Below are 27,767 nucleotides of genomic sequence, written 5' to 3'. Positions count from 1 at the left end.
TTCTAAATGAAAAGGTACTTTCATGTTTTTGCACTTCCTATAAAAAGAGGCTAAGGTCTCATTTCTCAAGTAGTTAATCTCTTAGAATGGTCTATGGTCTCCAAATTTGTATTCTTCCTTGTCCTTCTCCCTAAGTGCAGCTAAACTAGTTTCTAATGAGCTTGGGGTGCAGCCCTTGATTATAATTGTAGACATTGTATCCTCGAGACACATCATTTCCTGGTAGTCACTTGCATACGTGGGGAAATAAAAGTTTCTAAGAGAAAGCCCTATACTTTGTTACAATTTCATCTTGTGTTTCCGTTTGCGATCCGTTGTATTTCCACAATTTGGTCATTCATTATACCGCAAATTGTCCCAATAGCCTGTTCAATGTGGGGCCAGCCACATGATTTGAGTAGAATATAGACTCTTCATCACATGAACGGCGGAGATATTCATTGTAGGGCCCGTAATATGAATCCAGATCTTTTTTTTGAAAAGGGCAATAGAATATATATATATATATATATATATATATATATATATATATATATATGTAAAAACAGAACCGAGGTGGTCGTGAAGGAACACAGATAATACAAAGATAACAGTACAATAATTCAAGGAGGTAGATAGTCAAAGCACTCAAACGCGGCCCGAAAGACTCCTTTCTTGGCAAGGGTGTCTGCTTCCGCATTGGCTGATCTCCTGACATGGCGAAAAAGTATTGAGGAGCCCTTAGCTCTGTCCTCTATTTCCTCTAAGAAAGGCAAAAATCGCCAGGGGGAGAAGCGGCGCCCGAAAGCCAGCGAATAACATTTAAGGAATCCCCTTCGACGATAATTTTGTCGCACTCCAGACTAGGCATCGAAAGAAGCCCGCTATGAACGGCTCGGACCTCTGCCTCGTTTGAGTCTGCCACTCCGATAGGCCCCGAGTAGGCCCAGAGGACTTCCCCTTTGTGGTTTCTACATAACCCCCCCTACTCCTGCCACTCCTGGATTGCCGATAGAGGATCCGTCAAAGTTAAGCTTCAGGGACGCCGGAGGAGGAGGAATCCAGGAGGGGAGGATTTTCACTTTGGTATCCGATTCCAAGCATATGATTGACCATCCTTCCCAGAGGTCGAAAGCTGAAACAAAACGAAACAGAGGAAGGCTTCGAGCCCAGGATATGACCGCAGCTATCAACTGAACATAAATGCAATAGGGAGATCTAGCCTTCCCTTCAAAGATACGAGCATTCCTCTCTTTCCACAAGAACCACCATGAGGCCAGGAGACACATCTTCCACAGCGTTCTGCCTTTCCTTTTCCAAGGAGTCCAGGCCCAACTCTAAATGAATTCAGCCATAGAGTTGGAGGGGACCCAACTGATTCCAAAACGAGAAAAAATAAGACCCCAAATATGGCGAGCAACCTTACAATGTATGAAAAGGTGGTCAATGGATTCCCCAGCGGATAAACATAGAGGACAGTGATCTACCAACCACATTCCTCGCTTCCTCAAAAAATCCATAGTTTGAATGCGGCCCCGGCTAACCGACCACCCAAAGAAAGCAACTCTCGGAGGGCAAGATTGTCTCCAAACCGAGGAGGACACATGCTCCACTAAAGAAGGGATCAGATGGTTATAAAAAGATTTGACTGAAAATATCCCCGAAGGATTCCAAATCCAAATCCGATCAGCACTGTTTTCTCTGGCAAAAGATAAAGCCCCTGGACCCGATGGTTTTTGTTTGGCTTTCTTTCAAACTTGCTGGGAAACAGTCAAATCGGACATTCTTCGATTATGTTTCAATACATACTGCAAGATAATTGGTATTACAAAAATTCACATAGTCCCAAACCAAACTTGCTGAAGGTTTGGTTTCAAATGGGTCCCACTAGCTAACGCAGATGAAAAACCCAACTCGCACCATATTCTCGTTTTGTAAAAAGCTTGAAGAAAAAGACAAATCGCAGATGCGCTCGTTTTTAAAAGCTTGAAGAAAAACCCAAATCTTCAGCTGCGCTCGTTTTGTAAAAAGGTTGAAGAGGAGCCCAAATCGCAGACCCTCGTGTTCAAAAGCTTGAAGAAAAACCCAAATTGCAGATGCGCTCGTTTTGTAAAAAGGTTGAAGACGAGCCCAAATCGCAGACCCTCGTGTTCAAAAGCTTGAAGAAAAACCCAAATCGCAGATGCGCTCATTTTTAAAAGCATCGCAGACCCTCGTGTTCAAAAACTTGAAGAAAAACCCAAGTCGCAGATGCACTCTTTTTGTAAAAAGCTTGAAGAAAAACCCAAATCGCACACCCTCGTGTTCATGCGCTCGTTTTGTTAAGAAACCCAAATCGCACAGAGAAACCCAAATCGTAGACTCTCTCTCTCTCTCTAAGTATCTCTTCTCTGCTTTCTAGGGTCGATGCCTCTCGTGTTCATGCGCTCGTTTTGTAAGAAACCCAAATCGCAGACTCTCTCTCTCTCTTTAAGTATCTCTTCTCTGCTTTCTAGGGTTTGAAAACCCAAATCAATTTGAGTTTTCCACAGAAATCTCCGACGCGGCTATGGACCATCTCCGATTTGTAAACTCCGGGTTTGAAATCTCCGATTTCTAAAAAACCCAAATCGCCTGTCTTCTCTTCTCCCCCACGGCTACGGAGCATCGATTTGGTGAGTTTTCCACAGAAATCTCTCCTTCGAGGTGAGTTTTTTTTTTCTTTTTTATTCTCTAGCAATCACAGCAAGAAGAAAAAACCAAGTTTCGTTTTGAAAAAACTAGGGGTTTGCTGAGTTCTGAAGCTTAAATTTTTTTTACGGTTTCTCTACCCTTCTTGGTTAATTTTTTTTCTGGTTATTTTCATTTTTTCTGAAGCTTAAAAAACTAGGGGTTTGCTGATTTCTTTGTAGGGGAAAAAATAGGAATTTTGTGTGTTTGAAAAATAGGAGGTTTCTGTTTTGTGTGGGAAAATCAGAGGTTTACTGATTTGGGGTTCGTTACCCACAGAAAACCCCTAGATAAGGGCTTCTAAATATAGTTTCTGGTTTATTATGTGGGCAATTTAATTGTTTATGGTGTTTTCCTGTGAAAAAATTCAGCTTTTCTTTGTGAAAAATTTGGGGTTTTCTGATTTGTGAAAAAATGGGATTTTCTATGTGTGAAAAAAATAGGTCAATCATGATTTCTGAAATGCCCACAATCTGTTTGATGAAATGCCTAGAAGAAGAGGGAAAAAATCACGGTTTTCTGTCTTCTTTCATTTTCTTCCTTAACTGTGTTTTTTGTGTTTTTTCCTTGTTTCAGGAAATTTATTTGTGGAATGCCCACAATTTGTTTGATGAAATGCCTAGAAGAAGAGGGAAAATATAGGGGTTTACTGATTTCTATGTAGGAAAAAGTATGGGTTTTGTGTGTAAAAAATAATAGGAGGTTACTGTTTTTTTGTGAAAAAATCAGAGGTTTACTGATTCTGTGTATGAGAGAAAATAGTTTTACTTAGTTTTATGTTGTTTGGGACTATGTGAATTTTTGTAATACCAATTATCTTGCAGTATGTATTGAAACATAATGGCATCTTCAACCAATAATAGTGGTACAGTATGCGATGGATTGGACTCGAACTTATGTTATTGTAAAAACCCACTAGTTCGAAGAATCACTCGGACCAACAAAAACAATAACCAAGGCCGTCCGTTTTTGGCATGTGCTAATTATCCTGTGAGTAAACTTGCAATACTTGTTATCTATTTTGTTTTTTGAAAAAGTTGTTGGAAAATGTCTGGGAATGTAATGTTTAAATAACATGCAGGGCCACAATTGCAAATATTTTCGATGGGATGATGAGGCCGGGTCAGGTAGGAAGGAAAGGTTCAACACCGGATGCGCAGATGATGGCGAGAAGGGGATAAACGAAGAACATATCAAAGCAGTTGAGAAGGAGATTGCCTTCCTCAAGAATGAGATCGCCTTCGTAACGCATGAGATCGCCTTCCTCAGGAATGAGATTGTCTTCCTGAAGAATGAAAATAGGTTGCTTAAAGTCTTAGCAGCTATAGGGATTTTGTTCTTCTTGTACCTTGTTCATGTTAAAGCATGAAATTTCGATGCTTTAAGTATTAGTCTTGGTAGGTTTTTTTTTCCATCTTTTTCTAGAAATGACAGTTGTAAATTGGGTTGAAACATGATGGGGTTGTTTACAATGTAGTTATTTTCATGGTTGGAGTTGAAACATTGTTCAAGACATTCTTGTTATTTCGGCTAAAACTGTTGTGCAATTTCCCATCTTTATGATTTCTCCTGTGACATGCTAGTCATTTTGTACTCCTCAAATAAGGAGGGAAAGAAAAGGTAAAAAATGTGAAGTAATAATGCATGTCAGATTGGGGCTTCAGCCCAACTCAGTGAGCCCAAACTCCATCAGATTAGACTTCAAACAACGTAGGTCTAAATCATTTAAATTTTTTTTAAAAAGGGCTGTTTGAAATCTTTTCACAGCTTGTTAAACAATGTAAAGGAAGGTGAGTTCGTCCAATTATCAAAACATGGGAAGTGATATATTTGTCCCCTTCCCTTCCCTCGGCCACCCTCTTCTATTGTAAAAAGATTAACCTGAACGAGGGGTTACTAAATTGCATATTTGCGGCAATCCATTTGTAAACCTGAACGAGGGGTTACTAAATTGCATAGGCCACTATCATTTTTAAATCGACACTTATAAGCCAGATAAATCTCACTAAAGAGGGGCTACTAAATTGCTTTTGCGAACTTATCTACGAATTCCCACATTCAGAGAATCTCGAAATGCAGAGTAAGATACTATTATTGATTCATAGATCCAAAATTGCATCAGGGTCACGAGACTACATTTCCTTGCACAAGAATAAGGACAAACAAAATAATGCATGTGTCAAGGTCCCACGTCTATTTACATTTTCTTAGAATATCCTTTCTAATTGACAGCCATCACAAGTAAAAGAAAAAGCTCTCTCTCTCTCTCTCTCTCTCTCTCTCTCTCTCTCTCTCTCTCTCTCTCTCTCTCTCTCTCTCTCTCTCTCTCTCTCTCTCTGGTAAAGTGAATGTAATGAGTTTTTTTTCCTATTAGAAATGGTTAGAACTCTCTCTCTCTGGTAAAGTGAATGTAATGAGTTTTTTTTCCTATTAGAAAAGGTTGTTCTAACCAGAAGCAAAACCTTAGACAGAAACTAACATTCTCTAGTAAGAACAGATCTCGAAAAGTAGAAGCAAATTTATTTCCTTGGTTTTCATAGCACAAAGCTTTTTGACAAAACCTAACAGAAGAAAGCCACACCTCTCCCACTACATCATACGACCCAACACACATATGCAACAATTGCATAAAATAAATGTACATGAAGCAAAAAGCAAAACACAAAAAAATATACGAAAAAAACACATCAGAGAGACTAGACATCCTTTCATGTCCAAGTCATCCATCCATCAATGCACCTTTCCATGAGAGATAAATCTAAGCAACCTGCATACACAACCACATGTAGTCTCTAATTAGAAAATTCCAAGTATTCACATGTAGAAGGTTTTAAGAAGGGAGCTGATATTTATACCCCCTTATTTTTGTACATTGCACCCTATCTCGTCATTTAAGAAGGGGTGTATGGTACCGATACAAAGGGGTAAATTCTCTCTTAAAAGATAAGAAGATTCAATTATAAGGAACTAAAACAAAGCAAAGAGATAAATATACCCACTCAGTGAGCACTGATCTGCAGATAGAGAGACCCAGACAAGGCAACTGTCTCCTTAGGACTGAATCCTTTGTTTCTAAATTCTTGGAGGATTGAATCAAGATTCTCAGTTGGGGCAACAAGGTCAGTGTTAGCTGCATTCCTGTTCGCACTTCTTGCGTCTCTCCTCTCCAGTGGGACTGAATAAGATGGTCCTCCGAGCTGTTATGAACAAAAACATGACATTGGGTGAGATATCAGGAGGGTTAGATGTTGAAGGTAATAGTGGAGATTTAAAGGATTAATAATCTCTTTTTGGCTTTTTTGGCCCTCAATCATATTGGATTCATCCGTTTTGATCTTGTTTATATAAGAAGAATCTGTCAATGGAGGCAAAATAGTAGAACCCAATTCATCTCCTAAAGAGCTCATTCTAAGCAGCCCTGAAAAATAAGTTTTCTTCCCACTTGAACTCTTTTGAAACACCCTACATATCACCCATTCATTCTAACAGAAAGAAAAATTAAAACCCATTAATGAAAATGAAAAATAAAAGCTATAGAGACCAGAAATGGGAAAAAGAAAAATAGGGTTATTTTACCTTTGACGTCTTGGGGAGATTGTATGAAGAAAATTTCCCCTCTAATCTATACTCATGCATAACCCAATCGGTTTTTTCTCCTTTAGGAGCCCTCCCTTTGTAAAAAAAACAAGTGTTTTCTTCATCCCAACCAATGTCTTTCCTCTGTAGATCTCCTTATCTTTTCCTGTTGCTTTCCAATAGCCAGCCTCAGTAGCCCTATTTGTTCTCAAACCAGTTGGGTATTTCCTATCTCTTACACAGAAAAAATACCACTTCTTTTTCTCCCATTTTTGCTCTCCCTTCATAACCATAGAAAACAGAACATAAGAAAATGATATGAAAAGAAAATAAACACTAATTAGGACTACAATTCAATTAAACAGTAACCAATACATGGGCAAATAAATTTTAATAGAGAGAAAAATAGGGTTATTTTACCTTTGACGTCTTGGGGAGATTGTATGAAGAAAATTTCCCCTCTAATCTATACTCATGCATAACCCAATTGGTTTTTTCTCCTTTAGGAGCCCTCCCTTTGTAAAAAACAAGTGTTTTCTTCATCCCAACCAATGTCTTTCCTCTGTAGATCTCCTTATCTTTTCCTGTTGCTTTCCAATAGCCAGCCTCAGTATCCCTATTTGTTCTCAAACCAGTTGGGTATTTCCTATCTCTTACACAGAAAAATACCACTTCTTTTTCTCCCATTTTTGTTCTCCCTTCATAACCATAGAAAACAGAACATAAGAAAATGATATGAAAAGAAAATAAACACTAATTAGGACTACAATTCAATTAAACAGTAACCAATACATGGGCAAATAAATTTTAATAGAGAGAAAAATAAGCTATGGAAGGCTTACATGGCAAATCCCAAGGCTCACACTTATTCAAATCCACTTCTCCTATTGCTCTTGCATTGAAGCTGATATCAATAACCTTTTTTGAAAGATAGTGAGTGATAACCTCTTCATCAGTTGGATGAAATCGAAAGCCCAGAGGCAATTCGATACGATCTTCTCTTTCGGCCAAGCTTCTTAGACCTTTTGCTCTATATGGAGTTCTTGAGGCTTTCAGTTGACAACCACATCTTCTTTTGGATCACAAGCACTTTCTCCGCGTTTGATTCTGAATCTTCAGCATCTACTAATGCCACTGATTCCCAGTATAACGTAGTTAAATACTTCTTAACAAAATCAACTACTGGTTGCTTGTCGCGAATGATCACAAAACCGGTTGGCCTGAGCATACGGTCCATCTCGATTAGCAGGTCCTCGCAACTGCACCCTTTCTTCTCCATGTCGGAGAAGAGGGTCCAAGCGTGGAGAGATCATAAGTCCGACGGTACGTTGAGAAGTTGAGAAGGCTTCACACCTGTTAAAATCAGCAAAACCAAACATTCAGAAACCTTCAGAGCTTCCTTTAGATGCAACAGAATATCTGAGAAACGAGGACCACTATGGTAGTTTATGTCCATGTCTTGGATTCAAGTCTGTTCTAGCTCATCATGAAGATATGGATCTCTCCAACATAGCATTCATCAAATAAAATGAAGACACAAACACATGACAATTAAATAAACCACTTATTACACAAATGGAATTGTGTGGAGGTCTATTTTGGGACTTTTTACTGACTAAAGTAAGCTTCTAAAACAAATGCAGTACCTCCTCACTTACAAATTTTACTCACCTTCTGAAAGTTCTGGAGTTTCGAAAAAAATAAAACAATTGTAGTTATTTTCTTCTCACAAAAATGGGTCCCAGTAATTTTGGGAAAAATAGAAATAAAAGAAAGGCTACTGATATTCGCACTACCATGTTTTAATAATTGCACAAACCCAGCTTGTCTTTTCTTTTTTAAACAGCTGTCAAATGTTATTACAGTTTCCAAAGGGAAATGATATCCCCCCTCCCCTCTCCCCTTAAACGGATAAAATCCCCCCTTTTACGGTTTCTATGAGAATAGTTCACTGCTTGAGGATAAATTCACCCCCTTTAACGTTTTTCTTTGCCTTTAAAACTTAACGAATAACGTCAAAGGGGGGGATATCATTCCCCATTCTAAAAAGCTCTCAGAAGCCAATTAAAAAACAAAAGACAAGCTGGTTTTGTGCAATTATCAAAACATGGTAATGCCAATATCAGTAGCCAAAAGAAATTGCACAAAGTACTGATATTAAATTATCTAGATATTTCTGTCCTGAATTTAAAAAGGGTTTCAATCTCTAGCATAATCTATCAATAAAAAAGAACAAAAAACTAAAGCATAATCTTTTTGAAGGGCTTTCCTTTCTTCTTGTACCAGTCTTGAACCCTACACCTCATGGCAACAAAATACTTATTGTGTCTACCACTAGAGCATGTAGGAGATTTGGTAAAACTAAAGCATAATCTTGATTTCCAAAACTTACTTACAAGTCATGTACGGTGCCAATCAGGCCTCTGTCGTAGATTATCTTGACGTGTTTGGTCCATCTTCTGGCACAACATTCATCACCCAGACATCTTTGGTTCTGAGAGCAGCTGCAAATGATCCCATGTTTTCCTTCATGTCCATCAGGTTTCTTAACGAGTCTGGCTTAATTTTTTGATTCAACAGATTCCAGTAACTCTCAACCCTTCGTTGCCAAATATTCTGCACAATATGAAAATAATAATTTATCATGCCAAAAAGACTAAAAACATGCACACAAACACACAGTTAGTTGTGCATGAATAAACAAATAGCCTGAAATATCATCTTGATCTTTCTGAAACCAAAAGTGAAAACTGTGTAAAATTCAAATAGGCTTTGATCAATAAGAGGCCTAATTTTCACTATTCCACAGAAAAACAACCAAAAGAACTACTATTATGACAAATTAGCTGTATTTTTATTGGTTAGGGAGAGCAACAGAAGAGTAGCCAAAAAAAAAATATTTGTTTTATCAATCTATGCCTAAAAATTCCTCCAAATTTGAATTGGGTTTGATACAAAAGGTCTAATTTTCACTATTCCACAGAGAAACAACCAAAAGAACCACTACAAAAGGTCTAATTTGAATTGGGTTTGCATGGGCCTTATTACCTTCCTGATGCTGATGGATTCTCATAAAGTAGAATATGAGCTAGCGCAACGTCTTTAACATGAACTGATCCCATATAAATGTTTGAAGAAACGACCCCAATGGACGCAACATATTCTTCTTCCTCTGTATGAAAGTTTATGAACAGAGTAATTACTTATGCTCAGAAAGTAAGAAACTAAAAGTGGTTCAAATATATAAACGTACTCCTCCTATGCCTCTTCCTCTTCCTCTTCCTCTTCCTCTACGTCACCTTCCTCTTGCCTCTTTCTTTTAGGCAACTTCTATTACCATTAACCATAACAGAATCAATATATAAACATTAACAAATATCATTCCATACACACATACAAATGAATAAATAGGGAAGAAAACAAACCTCGCCTTTCTTTTTACATGTGGACTTATAATGTCCTTTTTCGCCACATAATTTGCACGTCCGTTTCTTTGGTTGGGATACAGATGTCTCTATGCCAGATTTCAAGCGTGTTGGATTCTTTGGACGGCCCTTGGTCTTCGCAACGGGTGGGTCTCGAATTGTGATTTCAGGTATTTGACTCACGGCAATGTTTGAATATACTTCACTACCAACGATTGGTAACTGACTACGCTCCAATGTAACTTGCTTTTCTTTCTGCTTTTGTTCTTCTTCAGCGAAAAGAAGATCACAAAATTCAGTCATCATGTTGAAAATTTTGTCATCTCTTCCGGGTCCATCAACCAGTCGTTGCCATCTTGAGATTAGGCAACACCTCTGAAACGGATTCACGCTACTACCTACTTGTGGCCTTGTAGATATCGTACCCTCTACTTGATACATTGCCTGAATAGACCATCTCCTCAACATGTAATGGTTGGGGACCTTCTTCAATTGTTTCGTATCCATAATACGAAGGATATGTTTGCATAAGATCCCCTCCCTTTCAAACTTAGCGCAATCGCATTTTACAGTCACACCATCGGAATCATCATAAAATACCCTAAACCATCTACTCTTGACATCATTTCTGGGACCTACCAAATATTTTTCCACGGCCCCATCCTTGCTCAAGTGGTCGTACCAACAACCAGTACTGTCCCTCAACTCATCCTGAAAAATGTTAAACATATTCCTTGTATAGAATACCCCTCCTCTTCTTCCAATGGGATATTCGTTTTCATACTTGCTTTCGAATATTTCGACTTGAAATCTTCTTCGGCTTCCGTTTTACGACTTTGAACCAGTGCCCTATCACATGCATCTAAGAACTCATGCAAGCTAGTTTTGCTATTCACATATCCATCAAACAATGCATTCATGCTTTCGCTACGTTGACTTGAAGTCATTCCTGCAGTAAATGTGTTTCGCCAATATGCCGGAACCCAATGCTCTCGCTGCTCCCACATCCTAGATAACCAATCACTTTCCCCGATTTCATATTTACAAACCAAATCTTCCCACAACTGCACACAATCCTCCATGTTTTTTGAAAAAAACCACAAATTATAATCGAGGCAGAAATTACTAGTCGAATCCCTCATCTCTGCAACATGCTCAAGCAAATGCCTGTGTATGTGCCACGAACAAAATCTATGATGGGTGTCTGAAAAAACTCTTCCAATTGCATTCTTCATGGCCGGATCCATATCAGTTATTATTGCATCAGGTGCTTTGCCATGCATGCACGTCAATCACTGTTCAAATAATCAACTGAAGGTTTTCTCTGTCTCATCAGCTAACAGGGCACATCCGAATAGGGTCGACTGTCTATGATGGTTCACTCCTGTAAACGGTGCAAATGGCAGAGATAACCTATTGGTTTTGTAAGTGACATCAAATACAATAACATCGCTGGATGTCACATAAGCATCTCTAGCCCTAGAGTCAGCCTAGAACATAGATCGGAAGGTCCCATCCGTATCTAACTCCATCGAGAAAAAGAAATTCGGGTCTTCTGATCTCTTGCTTTGGAGATGATTGGCCACTAAGACAACTTCTTGGCCTATGTTGTTCACCCTCTTTTTTCTCAAATGGGAAGCAACTTGATCAGGTGTTACCACACCTGATCTTCCATCGTTTGTTGAATTAATGGCCTTTGCAATCCTCGCAGCCGGCATCTGAGTCTCATCGAGACAGTCAATCAACGTCTTAACACTTTCACTCTTACTGAATCTATTATGGGAACGGTGCATTTGCCTCTTAAGTGGGGAGGTCAGAATGTGAGAATGAATGTCGTCAAAGGTGGTCACTACCCACATCCCATCTCTTAGTTTTATGATCATCTTAGCTTTGCAATTCAATCTGACAGCTCGTCGTTCCCTCTTTTCCTTACCATCATCCACTTTCTTTGCCTTATACTTTTTCACCCCCTCTCTATCACACACAAATTTCCTTGAGTTCACATTATTTGTTTTTTTAGAACTATTTGTACTGGATTTCCGTAATCCAAAACCAGTAGCCAGGGCATAAGAATTGTAGAATTCAAACGCAGACATCCAATCATCAAACACTTGGTTCAGAAACGGCTTATTCACACTACTATTCTCACTAGTAGCCTTATTGGGTGTACTACCACCCTCATCTTCGTCATTCATATTTGTATCTTCCCATTCTATATTATCTTCAATCAGATTAACCCCATCATCAACCACAATAAGACCACGGGCGTCAACTTCTTCAATACCTAACCTGGAGGCTTGCGAGAAAGCATCATCAACAAAAGCAGACTGTGCAAGGTCATTATCCTCGATACGTAACCCACACGGTTGCGAAAAGGTTGGTTCCATTTTCCTAGTAATTGAAAGAAGAGAAAAATAAGAAAGTACCCACATTATAAATAACCATAAGAAAATCATTTGTATGGTTCCAATATATAGAGGGAGTAAGGATGCGGTCCACCTGCCCGGGTGCATAGTTACTTGTACACTGTGACTATCGTCCAGTGTACGAACTATGTCCATTTTACACACGAAGTGTCCAGGTGTTGAGTATACTACTGGTGCGGTGGCTCTAGAAGGCGGGTATAGCCCTCAGGGCTCCTACTCATAGTATCTCGAATAGGTCATCTTATATCACATCCATAACAAACCATAGCAAAAGTAACCACAACAAACCATCTTATATCACTGCCACCCTTAAGCCTTCTCTAAATTGGAGACCCAATAAGGGTGGCAGTGATATTTTCCCTCTTCTTGTAGGCAATTCATCAGACAGATTGTGGTCATTTAACAAATGAGTCACCAAGACAAAAAAACACAAAATAAATAACATGAAACAAAAATTAAAGGGAAGTGATATTTTTCCTCTTCTTCTAGGCATTTCATCAAATAGATTGTGGGCATTTCACAAATCAGTCAGCAAGACAAAAAAAATACAAAATAAACTGACATGAAACAAAAAAACTGCAGTAAACCTTTGATTTTTCCACAAAAAAACGAAAACAGTAACCAGAAAAAAAATTAACCAAGAAGGGTAGAGAAACCGTAAAAAAAATTTAATCTTCAGAACTCAGCAAACCCCTAGTTTTTTCAAAACGAAACTTGGGTTTTTCTTCTTGCTGTGATTGCTAGAGAAGAAAAAAAAAAAAACTCACCTCGAAGGAGAGATTTCTGTGGAAAACTCACCAAATCAATGCTCCGTAGCCGTGGGGGAGAAGAGAAGAGAGGCGATTTGGGTTTTTTAGAAATCGGAGATTTCAAACCCGGAGATTACAAATCGGAGATGGTCCGTAGCCGAGTCGGAGATTTCTGTGGAAAACTCAAATTGATTTGGGTTTTCAAACCCTAGAAAGCAGATAAGAGATACTTAGAGAGAGAGATACTTAGATAGAGAGAGTCTGCGATTTGGGTTTCTTACAAAACGAGCACATGAACACGAGAGGCATCGACCCTAGAGAGCAGAGAAGAGATACTTAGAGAGAGAGAGAGAGAGTCTGCGATTTGGGTTTCTCTGTGCGATTTGGGTTTCTTAACAAAACGAGCGCATGAACACGAGGGTGTGCGATTTGGGTTTTTCTTCAAGCTTTTTACAAAAAGAGCGCATCTGCGACTTGGGTTTTTCTTCAAGCTTTTGAACACGAGGGTCTGCGATGCTTTTAAAAACGAGCGCATCTGTGATTTGGGTTTTTCTTCAAGCTTTTGAACACGAGGGTCTGCGATTTGGGCTCGTCTTCAACCTTTTTGCAAAACGAGCGCATCTGCGATTTGGGTTTTTCCACAAGCTTTTGAACACGAGGGTCTGCGATTTGGGCTCGTCTTCAACCCTTTTACAAGACGAACGCAGCTGAAGATTTGGGTTTTTCTTCAAGCTTTTAAAAACGAGAGCATCTGCGATTTGTCTTTTTCTTCAAGCTTTTTACAAAACGAGAATACGGTGCGATTTGGGTTTTTCATCTGCGTTAGCTAGTGGGACCCACTTGAAACCAAACCTTTAGCGTTATATATATATATATATATATATATATATATATATATATATGAGAAAACGGTTCCTACACATGTGTAGATAAGTTATCTACACACTAGCTTAAAATACAGTGGGGGCCACATTATTTGGGTGATCCAAACCATTCATTTTTAAGGCCCTCACATAGATAGGGTGACCACAAAAAATCAGATCCATAGGATCATCCTAACCATTCGAACTGTGGAGGCAAAAAATGGACTAATTTGTGAAGGTTTAAAGACATCCATTTTACCTCCACAAATTGTAGGGTTGGGATGATCCTATGGATCTGATTTTTTGTAGACAGCCTATCTATGTGAGAGCCTTTAAAATGGATGGCTTGGATCACCCAAACAATGTGGGCCCCCACTGTCTTTTAAGCTAGTGTGTAGAGAACTCTCTACACATATGTGTAGGAACCGTTCTCTCTCTCTCTCTCTCTATATATATATATATATATATATATATATATATATATAACACATATGGATATCGAGATCTAGATGGATAGGAAGGAGGTCTTCTTGTATATATATATATATATATATATATATATATATATATAACACATATGGATATCGAGATCTAGATGGATCCATATCTCTTTAAACTAGTTACGAAGGAGGTCTTCTTGAATGCAGTAGCAATGACACGTTTATACAATTTAAGGTTTTTTTTAGGAAAGTCCTAAAGGTAAGTTAAGCCTTACCTAAATCATCTATTCCAGCAAGCGGAGCTGGGTTACTACTGACTCTGTGGTATAGATAATAGAAAAATTTGTTGTGACTTTCCATGGCTCTTCATAGGGAGGTGGTGTTACTCGCCCACTAGAGGGATCAAAGACTATTGATGGGATGCGAAGCTCTTTTTGGGTTAGATTTCTGCGATACATTGCCTAATTGGAAGGGTTTGTCTAATAGTTGAAGGTGATACTCTCAACACCAACCAGTGAACCTCGCAAGGTGCGGATTTTGATGCATGCGTTGTTAGATCATTCGATGAAACTGTTGGCATCCATGAGTCTGAACTGAACTTCAATTCCTCAAAAGTACAATGGGAAGCCATCCCCATCTCAAGGTTGGAACTGAACTTCAATACCTCAAGAGTTTCACCCTTCGATCCCTGCACTTACAAGAGAAGGTGAAAGATCCTGAAAATCTAGCTCCAGGAGATCTCAACTATCCTTTGACTAGAAATCAATGTTACAAGAGAAAACTAAGACAAGAAAAATGTCTCCAAGTAGAAATCAGACTGACAACGTAAGTCCGTTACCAATCGGAATTCATCCGGAGAAGAAAGTGGAGGTGAAAATGAAAGGAGCTTACGCCAAAGAGTCCTCTTTTTATGTCTTTCACTCTTAACCTGATTTCACATGCTACCTTTATGTAGCATGTCACATGGATTTGGTGCAGTTAACAAAAAGTACTAACATTTTCATGCAGTGTTTAAAAACTCCTTGACACGACAAGGAACTCGCCCGAGTTGACAAGGATTTTTCTTGGCCGTGTTCCGCGTCGCACACATCCGCGTTCCACATTTTGCCCCTTTAGAGTCAATAAAAACTCCTTTGACTCTCCCGAGTTATGACCGCATTGACCGCGTCAACTGTGTTCTTGGCCATGTCCGCGCCGAGTTGACAAGGATTTTTCTTGTCCGCATTCCGCGTCACATCCGCGTTTTTAAACACTGGTTTCATGTCGAAGATGGAAAAAAAAAACAGTGAGCTACTGCCAAAATCATGAACCTAGTTTCAGTCCACGTGAAATTCTACAGTCGTACTAGTGCAAAATAGATCAACACATTACTCCTTACAACTTTTATGTACCTTTTCTTAATTCTCTTCCGTTGTGGGCAGGTTTTAGTTGATGTTGTGACATCTTCAATGCCCATAGACTCAAAATCACCTTCATGATTAGAAGTTGCTAAGTGGCAGCCATTTGAAACCGTGGGAGCCTCTGCCACGCTTGAAGAAGATGGAAAATTCTTAATACGTTCTTTGATATATTCCCGCAATATAACTCCTGCAGAAGTTTCAGAGCAATATAAAATATCAAATGTACACCTGGAGTATGTACATATCGAATGATACTATGAGAAGCTCGACATGGGTCCACCCACATGACAGTACTGTGATCCATACCCTTCATTTGGCAGCCCAGTTCATGGAGATTAACACGAGTAGAAACTAGTTATTAGATGATCCCAACTACCTGACCAATACCTTGCAAATGGATGGTCAAAAAAAAAAAAAAAAAAGCAACAGCCCATGTTCAAGTCGGTTCAATGATAACATTTAATTTATTTATTAATTTACTTTCTCAAAAAAATAAAAACATTTAATTTACTTAAAATATGAAATCTTTATAAGACAATACCAGTTACCGTTTCAAGGAGTTCTTTACATGCATGTAGAAGTGAACAGTTGTTCAATAATCAACTTCAAAATATAAAGTGAAAAATAACACTTACTAGAAACTTCCTAGTCAAATTCAGGGGAAGCGCGCTTCACACACTCACAGCGGGCCATACGCGTTTTCTCTTAATTCACTTCAAAAGCTAACTTCTTTTCCTAAAATGAAACTTCTATGGATTTTCCCTTTTTGATAATACCGAAGGAGCGTATACTTAACTAAAAAGTGTATATTTAAGTTTCAAATGAAACTTCTATGGATTTTTTTTCCAGAAAAAAAGAAATTAACATTAAATCTACAGGAATAAAGCAAGCAAAACTATAAATCCCTAACACTTTCAGTCGCAAAGCCTTCTCTGCTAATCGTAATCCTTACATTAATCCTTCCTCTCTAACCTATTATAACCTTATTTGACTTTCCTCACAAATCAAGAGAAAAAGGAAAGAAACAGGAATCTTTTATCCTTTTTTTTTCTAATGATGAATCTTTTGTCCTTTCTTTCTACTTCTATATTACGTACATCCAAACAGACCCCAGAACTGTTTGCTTCCCTCATTTTTTCTTTCCCAAATCCCTCGCTTCTCACTTCCGCTTCCCAATCGGGCAACTATGGACTGAAAACCCAAGCTTTCTTTTTGAATGGCTGCAATTTCATTCAAAGAGGAAAAGGAAGACCGAGATGATCATCCAGAAAGTACAAAGAGAAGCTACAAGGAGAACATAAATAAGCTAGCAGAAAACAAAAGAAAACAAGAATCATGGGGGAAGGAAATCAAACATCTCCAACCCCAGCTACCCCACCCCCTCTCTAGCAAGTCTATCAGACTCACTGTTAGTTATTCAAAAAAAATAAAGTAAAAACCCTTACTCAGCTTCCTTTGGTGAAACCTTAATCTTGGTTATTCTTTCTTTGTTACATTTGTTGAGGCATTGTGAATTTACATAAGCTCCAAAACCTGGAAAGAGAATCACAATCGGACTTACAGCAGCTTCCTAACTTGACTCTGACGCGAATGTTGACTTAGGGTAGTGTTGTAATTGGATTGGTAGATGGTTTCAAATGCCAATTTTCGTAGGGACTTTGGTCCCCACGAAAGTAGAAGTAGGTCGACCTCAGTCACGGAAGTGAATAGAGATTCTGTTAAAATTATAGAAGTTCATGGAAGTCCGTGCAAATACAACTCAACTCAACTAAGCCTTTGTCCCAAACTAGTTGGGGTCGGCTAATGAATCCTTTAGAAAAAATTTCATGAAGAAGGTGAAAGGATCTACCCGGTTCAAATTGACTAAGTCTTATCCTGACACTAGTTGGGTTCGTGGAAGTCTGTGCAAATGATGAAAATTTAAGATAAACTTTGGGAAATACTAGAATAAGAACAAATAAATACTTAAAAAACATCATATTAATTTTTTGAAAATATAAAGTTTTTTTTCAATAAAAAGTATAAAAATAGTTATAATATTATAAAATAGAGGAATGCGAGACTCAAGCGGCTAACTAGCCACTTGAGAATACACAGCTTTCTATTAGCTAGTGATAGCTCCAGTGTGGCTCAAGTGTTTGGCAACTTTTTACAATTCCGTTTCGCGAAGAGAAGAAAATATTAATGTTCTTAATAAGGGGTACTCAGAGCCGGAAACCATTAGTTGCAAACCCGAGGCTTTCATTGATTTGGAGGGTTTCAGTGAAGCATTAAACCAAGAACTTTGAAGGAGAGAAGCTTTCACGGGTTTTACAATTTGCCTCACTCCAAGTGTTGGTGACCTAAGTTAGAAACCAACCTAGAAGAAGATGGATCTCAGAAACAAGGTTTTTATCTTGCTAAGGGCAGTTAAAGGCTTCCATTCATGCTATTGACAACAACTTTGGAGTCTGATCATTCTAGATATTTGCTCTAGAGAGATGGGGGATTTCCTCCTTGATGGCCTGCAATTCTAACAAGTGGATGGCACTCAGTTGAGTGTTACTAGTCACACAAGCATTTTCCCCCAACTATTTTTACTAGAAAGAATCTCAAGTTGGTAAAGACAAAAAAGAAATGACATGTCAATAAATGGAAATGTAATGCACAAGTATTTTAAATTCAGGTTCAAAGAAATAGAGATTTAACTGAAGTTTCAGGAAAGTAGATCATACCAAGAGCACGGAGTATCTTCACAATAAATTTGTTACCCATACTCTCACAACCAATAACTTTTGCACGTTGAATAGCCATTTGTTTTAAGCTGATCAGCATATCCTGCAAATGTGTTTAGTTAACTCTAAGAGGCCTAATAAATTAAACATCATCATACATAGAGAGGAGATGTGTCATGAAATTGTTGAGAGAATAAGGTATGAACCAAACTGAATCCACCATGGAAAAGTAAACTTATTATCAAATTGTAATTCCATTTATATAGTACCAATTACCAATGCTAGTACCATTTCTAAAACCACGACCATGTATGTTACAGAAAGAATTGCATACAGAATTACTTCCTAGAACACACACATATATAAATTAGGCTTAACCCTTCTTTTTTCAAGATTGTGAAAATAAAATAAAATATAATAAAAGAAATCATATCAATGCCAAGGCAACAAAATTATATTTGCACAAAAAAAAATAATAATAATAAGGCCCAAAGTACATAGAAGATGGATATATATCAAATGCTAGCATGGAACCTCCATGCCCCACCTCACATCCAACCAGAGCATATAAATAAAAAAAAGCAGCAATAGATTAACAAAATACATACTTTTCAAGAAACTAGAGTTAGAATTGATTTTGCATTTGATGATTAAAAGATATTTTGGGGGAGAAGTAGAAGATGAAAACAAAAGTCGACTGCACCAGCTGGCTAGTATCATCCTGGAATTGGTTGCAGACTATGCACACGATTTGTGGGCTTGGCCAACGAGCACTTGATGATGGGGAACCGACCACAGGCTGCAACACATATCCAATGAGCTCAATCGAGAGCCGCTGACAGTAAAACCAATCTTGGGTTTGTCCCACGTGGTCGATCCCAATGCAGAACCTACCACAGACAATACCACATGTCTCACGGGCTTGCATCTAAGAGGCTTCTTGCAAAGGCAACTAAATGCAGTGTGTCCTACAAGGCCAAACCCAATGTAGCACCAACTGCAGGTTGTGCCATATTGCCAGCCCCAATGGCTACACTACATGCCCTGTGAACAGCATCCAAAACCAACGATTTTCACTCCTATGAGGGCCCCAAAACATATCAACCCGTTTCCCCACTAAACAAGCCGTTACAAGGTCTTTTCAATTGAATAAAACCTATATACACCTTAAATTAAGGGTTGCGAGAGTCAAATAAGGGATAAATTTTCCATGTGTCTCCCTCCTCTAGACACATGACAACACCTAATAAGCCTTAGGTAGTTGTGTAACCAATAACCACCCCCTCCCCACGCTATCCCAAAAGAAAAATGTGGCTCATTGCTTATAGAAGCAGTAGAACCTCAGTTGACTTGCAATACACAATATCAGAGAAATTAAAGAGGAAGAGAGATGACATGAAAATCCACTAATAATATGAGATTAATAATTGATTAAGGGAAGGAATACCCAATGTTCACTTTTCACAAAACTTGGTCAAAATAAGAACAAGAATTAAAAGCAGCGCACAATAATGGAGGTACTCTAGTTAATCTTTATTAATTTTCCTCCCCTGTTTAAGCTACTTATGAGCACTCTCTCCCTCAATAAATCCAGTCCATGACAGCCTTTGTTATCTCTTTAGGTAGGAAAACTCTGAATCAAACATAAATGGCTTTAGACAACCTTGTCCATAAGAGAAGTCAAGTGCTGAACCTTTGTTATAGATCAACCTCCCTAAAACCCTGGCCTTTCAATTTTCACGTTATATCAACATTTTTTTGAAAGGTGAATTTTATTGAAAAGCAAAACCCAAACCCTTGACCGAGGTGCTCCAAGGCAACAAATGAAGGCCAAAAGAAAACAAGATCCCTCATGGGGGCAAATGGTCAGACACCACAAAATCTTCACTCCCAACCCAATATCGTTTAACATCTTCGATGCATTATAAACATGATGAATTGATAAAATTCCATAACTTGATGACAAGGTCTTGTGAATCTCTTTCCGACAAACATCTTAGCAACTCCGGAGGTCCAATAAAGAACTCAACCTATGAGAACCCACTTTCTCACATGGGATCCTAAAAAGGGCTAGCCTTTTCCTGAACAGATGTGATACTTTTCACACTTGCATTTTGGAAAAAATGGATTGATCATCTTTAGACCAGTGTTTAAAAATGCGGATTCGACGCGGAATGCGGCCGAAGAAAATCCTTGTCGACTCGGCACGGACACGGTTGACGCGGCCAAGAACGCGGTTGACGCGGCCGAGTCGATATTTTTTATTAAAAAATAAATGAAAAAAATACAAAAATCCAAACCCATTTAAGTAGGGCCCAACAAATGAATAGTTTAGATCATCTAACCAAGTGCAAGCCCGCTAATTTTTAAAAAAATACATGCAAGAAAAACATTTTTGATGAGAAATTTTTCTTGGAAAATTTTTGAGTATAATGATATGATTATGATTTAATTGGAGGCATATTCTCATAAATTGAAGGTCCATCTAAGTAAATATTGAATAGGTTTAGTTTAAGTTATCTTTTTGTTTTTCAGGTGTTAAAAATGTAAGAAAATTTAGAAATATTTTTTAATAACCAAAAGAAAGAGGTTATATATATCAAAAAAGGAGATTTTATATGGTGTAAGCCCTTAAAGTCCCTTATTTTTCTAGAAGTACTGTACGGACCACACTAGAGGATGATTTAAACCGTCCATATGATCCAAACAGTCCATGGCCCATCACATTGACGGTTTGGATCATCCTCTAGTGTGGTCCGTACAGTACTTCTAGAAAAGTAAGGAACTATAAGGGCTTACACCATAAAAAAGAATTATATCCTTGTCTTCTTAAATGGCTGTCACCGACACCCAGAATGAGGTAGAGAATAAGACAAGCAAAGCTGCAAAAGTCAGGCTGGAATTGACAACTTCACTGTGTACTGCACTGCTAAAAAAATAATAAATTATATTTGCCCCTTTGTTTTATTCGAATCAGCCCTTGGTTTTACTCGGGACAGCCCTCTCTAATGTATTTATGACTACTATTTTACATTGGAGGGGCTGTCTCAAGTAATGAAAGGGGGCGTATTTATCATTTCACAAAATCATATAATCAGATCCAGTAAAAAACGAACTACTTCTTCTTCTTCATGAGTTAGGTTATTACAAAGGATTTTCTCTGCGGCTTTAGGTACGTTTCTCTCCTGTAAATCTGATCTTTTTTTTTTTTTGAATGGTTGAAGTTAGGATGGAATATGAGTTCAAAATGGCCACGACTCGGCCAGGACTCGCCGAGTCTGGGACTCCAAAACGGGGCCACCGCAAATCCGCGTCGACTCGGCCGAGTTCCGAGTCGAGTCGCCGAGTTTTAAAACACTGCTTTAGACTATTAGCTTACAATTCTACTGGTGCCTTCCAAAGAGCAATGAAAGCTTCACGTTCCTCTCTGCTACCCGAGTGGACTCTTTGCATTAAAAAGACAATTGATATCATAAAGGTTTCATTTGTAAAAATTTCTCATATGTAGAAAGCATGCAGTCTAAAATGTCTTATGGGTATTTCACCTTCTCCTGTATAGTGGAATTGGTTTCAATTTGTAGATATTTCTTTCTCCTTAGAAATCTAGAATAGTTAATAAAATCACTCTTACCATTCAAAAGAAAAATCTAGAATAGTTTGATCTCCTCCTCTTGAAGGGCAGATTCAACTTAAGTTTAGTGCACGTGTAGATAATCATATCTATGAGAGACAGAGAGAACGGTTTCTACACACGTGTAGATAAGTTATCTACACACGTGCTTAAATACAGTGGGGCCCACATTGTTTGGGTGATCCAAAGCATTCATTTGATGGGCCCTCACATAGATAGGATGTCCATAAAAAATCAGCTCCATAGGATCATCCCAACCCTACGATTTGTGGAGGTAAAATGGACGTGTATAAACCTTCAATAATCTGTCCATTTTTTTACTCCACGGTTCAAAGGGTTAGGATGACCCTATGGAGCTGATTTTTTGTAGACACCCTATCAATGTGAGGGCCAATCAAATGAATGGTTTGGATCACCCAAACAATGATGGCCTCCATTGTATTTTATGCTAGTGTGTAGATAACTTATGTGGAAAAGGATTGTACGCTCGACCGTACCTAAAGTTAGGTACGGTAGAGTGCCAAATCAAATGGGTCCCACATTTTTGGTGGGCATCTAAACCATTCATTTTTAAGGCCCCATCATAGATAGGGTGCATACCAAAAATCAGCTCCATAGGATCATCCTAACCCATCCATTTGTGGAGGCCAAAATGGACAGACAGTGTTTGTCCACAAATCTGCCCATTTTGCCCTCCAGTTTTGGAGGGGTTAGGATGATTCAATGGTGCTGATTTTTGGTATGCACCCTATCTATGATGGGGCCTTGCAAATGAATGGTTTAGATGCCCACCAAAAATGGGGGACCCATGTGATTTGGCACTCTACCGTACCTAACTTTAGGTACGGTCGAGCGTACAATCCTTTTCCTCTCTCTCTCTCTCTCTCTCTCTCTCTCTCTCTCTATATATATATATATATATATATATATATATATATATATATATATATATATATATATATATATATATGTATGAACACACACACACACATATATGGATATCGAGATCTAGATGGATCCCTATGTCTTTAAACTAGTTACGAAGGAGGTCTTCTTGAATGCAGTAGCAATGACACGTTTATACAATCAATACTCGAAGGTTTTTTTTAGGAAAGTCCTGAAGGTAAGTTAAGCCTTACCTAAATCATCTATTCCAGCAAGCGGAGCTGGGTTACTACTAGCTCTGTGGTATAGATAATAGAAAAACTTGGTGTGACTTTCCATGGCTCTTCATAGGGAGGTGGTGTTACTCGCCCACTAGAGGGATCAAAGACTATTGATGGGATGCGAAGCTCTTTTTGGGGTAGATTTCTGCGATACATTGCCTAATTGGAAGGGTTTGTCTAATAGTTGAAGGTGATACTCTCAACACCAACCAGTGAACCTCGCAAGGTGCGGATTTTGATTCATGCCTTGTTAGATCATTCGATGAAACTGTTGACATCCATGAGTCTGAACTGAACTTCAATTCCTCAAAAGCACAATGGGAAGCCATCCCCATCTCAAGGTTGGAGGTGAATCCCTCGTTAAAAGGGCTCATCAAATAAAATCTAGACAAGTTTCTTGAAAACAAAGCAAAATCCCTCGTTAAAAGGGCTCACCAAATAAAATCTAGACCGGTTTCTTGAAAACAAAGCAAAAAATTGAAGCCATCCCCATCTCAAGGTTGGAGTCGAATACCTCCTTATAAGGGAACGCCAAATAAAACCTATACAAGTAACAAGTTTCTTGAAAACAAAGCAAAAAATCATTTCTTAATGAATAGAAACATGTTGATGAATTGTTCTCCATGAAGAAATAAAATGGATGTCTTATAAAAAATATTCATTTATTTAAAAAAAAAAGAAATAAAATCGCTATAAATTCCAGACTACTTTTAGATAAATGACATGAATATCTACAACAACATAATATAATCTTAAGAGTATTTTTCAGGCCAGAAACACTGAGCATGTGTGTACGTAAGATGTAAGAGTAAAAAGAAAGTTTCTACTTACGAGCTCAGAATGGGAGAGGGATGAGAGCCAGGCCATATCTTCTGGGCAAGAATTTTTGGCATCTCTGTTGTCTTAATCCGATAAAGACATATCGATTTATTTATTCTGAGAGAGAGAGAGAGAGAGAGAGAGAGAGAGATAGAGAGAGAGAGAGAGAGAGAGAGAGAGAGAGAGAGAGAGAGGAGAAATTCTTCCTTTTGATGGATGGATCTGATTTCGTGTTCCTGTGGGAGCGTATCTATAGATTAAAGGATGTTTGATTCCTATAGAGAGATGAGCTTTCTTCACTCACATGCTGACCACAATCAATTGGAGCCACCATGTACAAACTCTCATAATAGTTTCCAAAGAAAGAAGCACCTTGTATACACCTGCAGAATTACAACAATCACTTAGAAAATACCAAAGAATTGCACAAGATGCACTAAGCATGATAGTTGACTACAACTTATAACGATGAATTTCTTTAAATGGCTTCACTTTCCATTGTTTCATTGTTTCAATTCATCATCAAGCAATGATCCAATTCCAAAGCCAAACTCAATCAATCTATTAAAATCGCAATGACGCTATCAGATTTCCCTGCTCTTCTTCTGAAAAGATTGTTATAGTCTCGTTTCAAGGCTGAACTCAATCTGTTCATCTCAGTGTTTAAAAACATGTACAAGAACAATTAGCAAGGTGTAACAAGCCTTGAATTATATGTTTTGTTCAATGTAGAAACTCTTTACCTTGGACATCAAAGCCAAAAAACAATTTGATTGTCAATTATTTACTCCTACTAACCTGTAAATATAATATAAATTTTTTTAATTATCACTTGTTTGAAACTGAAATATAAGTACCAATCAAGATGAATTTTGAGGTTATTTTCACAGGATAAACGGAGTTAAGGATAAACGGAGTTAATTTATTATTCCCTGCCTTTTGGAGGTTACAAAGCATGTCCATGTATTCATTCATCCATTTATTCATGATAATGTCCTGCACAAATAGGTACTTCATAATTTATTGTGGTTTATTCAATCAACTTATGCAATTGTAAGAAACATTGAGTTACTTTGACCACTCTCTGCTCATGATATACGTGCTTATTCTATCATTTTCTCAAGTATCATATAACATTTCCATCATTTACATGCATTTTCATAAATTCCCATGATTTTACAAGAAGTCTACCGAGATCTATGATGACCAAAACCGATATGATTATGTTCCGTAGAGACCAACATGCATACCAAACCGACATTTAAAACCTTGAATATAGAAGCACATAAGAATAAGAAGGTACAGAAGCACTAAACGCTCATCACTGCTGAAAATGTCGACACTAAAAAGCTCAAAACAACAATTTTTTGGATCAGATTTAATCTGGAGTCAGTTAGCAAATTTTGGTATGTCCTGTACAGAGTTGAGGGTATACAACCCAGAAAATCCATGCAGCATTGGGGTTTTTGCACCTTAGAATAATTATGAGTAAGAATCTTCCTCGTGCAGAAATCCAACATAAAATATCCATGTAGGACCGAATCAATCTGAATACAACGATTGATTATGTGTGTACGTTTAAACTTTAAACAGATCAATTTAAATCCTAGATCTTAAGCCTAGGCAGCATATAGAAAATCATAAACATAGTTTCATTCAGTTTTAGAAGCTTATCTTATAGACAAACAATAATTTGAAAATAGAAACCGTTTTCAATACATTCCGAATTCTGTTATAGAGGCCATGGAAAAACGATCTCGTGGCTTCATCCAGTGATTTGAACACCATCTAAAAAGTATTGTTCAATCCTCTGTATATCATAGCACTATGAAAAAAAACCCAAATAAATTCGCCCAAAAGGGACTGAAAAAAACATCCAAAAGCATATAATCATGCCGCTGCTAGATTGATCATGTTACCTGAAGACTGTTAAGATATGAAAAAAGACATTAAATAAAAAAACATTACGTCAAAACCAAGAAAACAAGGAGAGCAAGTTGCATTCAGAGGTAGTCGAAGAAACATGATCTGGGTCGAAACGAAGAAAACCCACAAATTTCAGCTAAATAAAAACTTGAAAAACCAACAAAACCCCATCTAGACATGGATTGCATAAGCCCAATAAAACCTTTTCGGAAGAATGGGGAAAATTTACCTTTGAGCACTACAACCAAGAGAATGAACGAAATTGAAATGCCTCTGTGAGAGAGGACGTCGGATTCGTCGTCGGCCTTTTGATTGAGAAGGGGTCCGGAAGAGGTTTTACCTTTCAAGTAGGGTTTCTATTTATAAGGGAATCAATTTCTAGCCATTGTGTGTTTGGTTGTGTTCGGAGGCGAAATGGTTTTTGATCCGTTCACTTGTCGGGAATGGAAAGAAATTGAAGTGGTAAAATGGAAAGGAAAGGAAAAGAAACCTGATAAAAAACCTGTCAGATGAGCGTTTTGTTGCTAGAAAACCTGAAAGAAACTAACAGAAAATACAGAAAGATGTGTTCAGTCGCACAGAAACTCAATAGAAATCTGTTGGATATCATGTAAAACATAAATTGTGATAGTCTTAATATGCAAACTGGGGTCCACATAGAGCCTACACCACAAATGTGACCAAAACAAATGGGACCAACATATGGTTTACAATTTACAGTTTAAAATAAGAAAACTACTAGAAAGAAACTAACAGAAAATACAGAAAGATGTGTTCAGTCGCACAGAAACTCAATAGAAATCTGTTGGATATCATGTAAAACATAAATTGTGATAGTCCTAATATGCAAACTGGGGTCCACATAGAGCCTACACCACAAATGTGACCAAAACAAATGGGACCAACATATGGTTTACAATTTACAGTTTAAAATAAGAAAACTACTAGAAAAATCAAAAGTAGAAAGCATAATCTAAGAATCTATTTAAATTGATAAAGACAAGAGACTTCAAAGAAAACGTACTGGCTAATTTAATTGACATAAATCATGACTATAAAACACACGCATCCCTGGACAACTGTCCATATGTTAGAATTTTCATTTGGGCATATTAGAAAGGAGATATAAAAAAACAAAACCAATGCACCTATTGATTGTGTAAAGGTCAGAAAATATACATCACTAACACTGCCAACTTATTCTGGATACCTTGCGAAAGAACCAAGAGAATACGTCAAATATATATCCCAAGAAACATGAAATTGGAAGCAACAATTTATCATCCAACAAATTTGATTTCGCGATTATCTATTCGATGAGATAAAACATTACAGGACACTTGCATAATAAGCAGTCAAAAATCATGTCTTAATTCATAATTGGTCTTGTATTATACACATCTGCTTACCTATTTTCTGATCAGAACCGAAAGATAATAAGATAACAGGAATAGGAAAACTTTCACAGATCAGAACCGTAAGCTGTTGATCTAGGAATCTGACATAGCAATAATCTCACATAAAAATCTCACATAAAAATAGATAAAAACGATGAATCTGCATGTATTTCTTCCTAGAGATAAAGGATTTTATTGAGCTCTTGATCTAGGAATCTGACATAGCAATAATCCCCGGAAGTTAGAAAAAAAAAAAAAAAACAAATCCAAACGGAAAAAATCAATTATCAGAAAATTGTAGAAAAGCTATTCATATGAGCGAAATCTAAACGTTCCAGAAAGTTAAGAAATGAAAATAGGAAAATAGACAAAATCAATGAATCTGCACGAATTTTTTCCTATAAAAGAAATAAATAAAAAATAAAAAAAATTAGAACTTAATATGAAAAGATCTAATAAAAACATAATTTCATCCATAGCAAAATCAAAATGCCAGAACCCGTGTGGGGTTGGCACGTCGGCTAGCATCATGGGTTTGCGTCCCATA

The 27,767-nt window shown here is 37.7% G+C and overlaps 1 protein-coding gene and 1 long non-coding RNA gene across 8 annotated transcripts; one reads left to right on the top strand and one right to left on the bottom strand.

Annotated features, from left to right (window-relative positions):
• The first annotated feature begins 3,191 nt into the window (after nt 1-3,191).
• On the top strand, nt 3,192-4,224 carry LOC143853220 (uncharacterized). The gene is made up of 2 exons (XR_013237056.1): nt 3,192-3,678; nt 3,770-4,224. It is a non-coding gene; the product is annotated as an uncharacterized LOC143853220 (long non-coding RNA).
• A 962-nt stretch (nt 4,225-5,186) lies between these two features.
• Nucleotides 5,187-26,369, bottom strand: LOC143853556 (uncharacterized). 7 transcript variants are annotated; one of them, XR_013237173.1, is made up of 8 exons: nt 9,690-10,799; nt 9,518-9,594; nt 9,313-9,436; nt 8,867-8,880; nt 8,661-8,688; nt 7,107-7,617; nt 5,684-5,885; nt 5,187-5,455 (listed from the first exon to the last, which is right to left on the bottom strand). XR_013237173.1 is itself a non-coding variant. In XM_077363366.1 (5 exons), exons 2-5 carry the CDS (start codon nt 23,943-23,945, stop codon nt 15,413-15,415), a joined length of 342 nt encoding a protein of 113 aa, XP_077219481.1. In that variant the 5' UTR covers nt 23,946-24,280; nt 26,053-26,369; the 3' UTR covers nt 14,904-15,412. The 7 variants fall into 7 exon arrangements, 2 of the variants coding, with proteins under 2 accessions (XP_077219481.1, XP_077219480.1); XR_013237176.1 differs by lacking the exons at nt 9,313-9,436; nt 9,518-9,594; nt 9,690-10,799 and adding exons at nt 18,282-18,384; nt 23,910-24,280; nt 26,053-26,369 and having other exon boundaries at nt 8,661-8,880; XR_013237172.1 differs by having other exon boundaries at nt 8,661-8,880; nt 9,690-12,140.
• Nucleotides 26,370-27,767: the final 1,398 nt, after the last annotated feature.

Source organism: Tasmannia lanceolata, unplaced genomic scaffold, assembly GCF_043159265.1.
Source record: "Tasmannia lanceolata isolate RefF3 unplaced genomic scaffold, GAP_Taslan_0.1 ptg000019l, whole genome shotgun sequence".
Classification (NCBI taxonomy): domain Eukaryota; kingdom Viridiplantae; phylum Streptophyta; class Magnoliopsida; order Canellales; family Winteraceae; genus Tasmannia; species Tasmannia lanceolata.
This window is presented reverse-complemented; position numbering and strand designations above follow the sequence as displayed.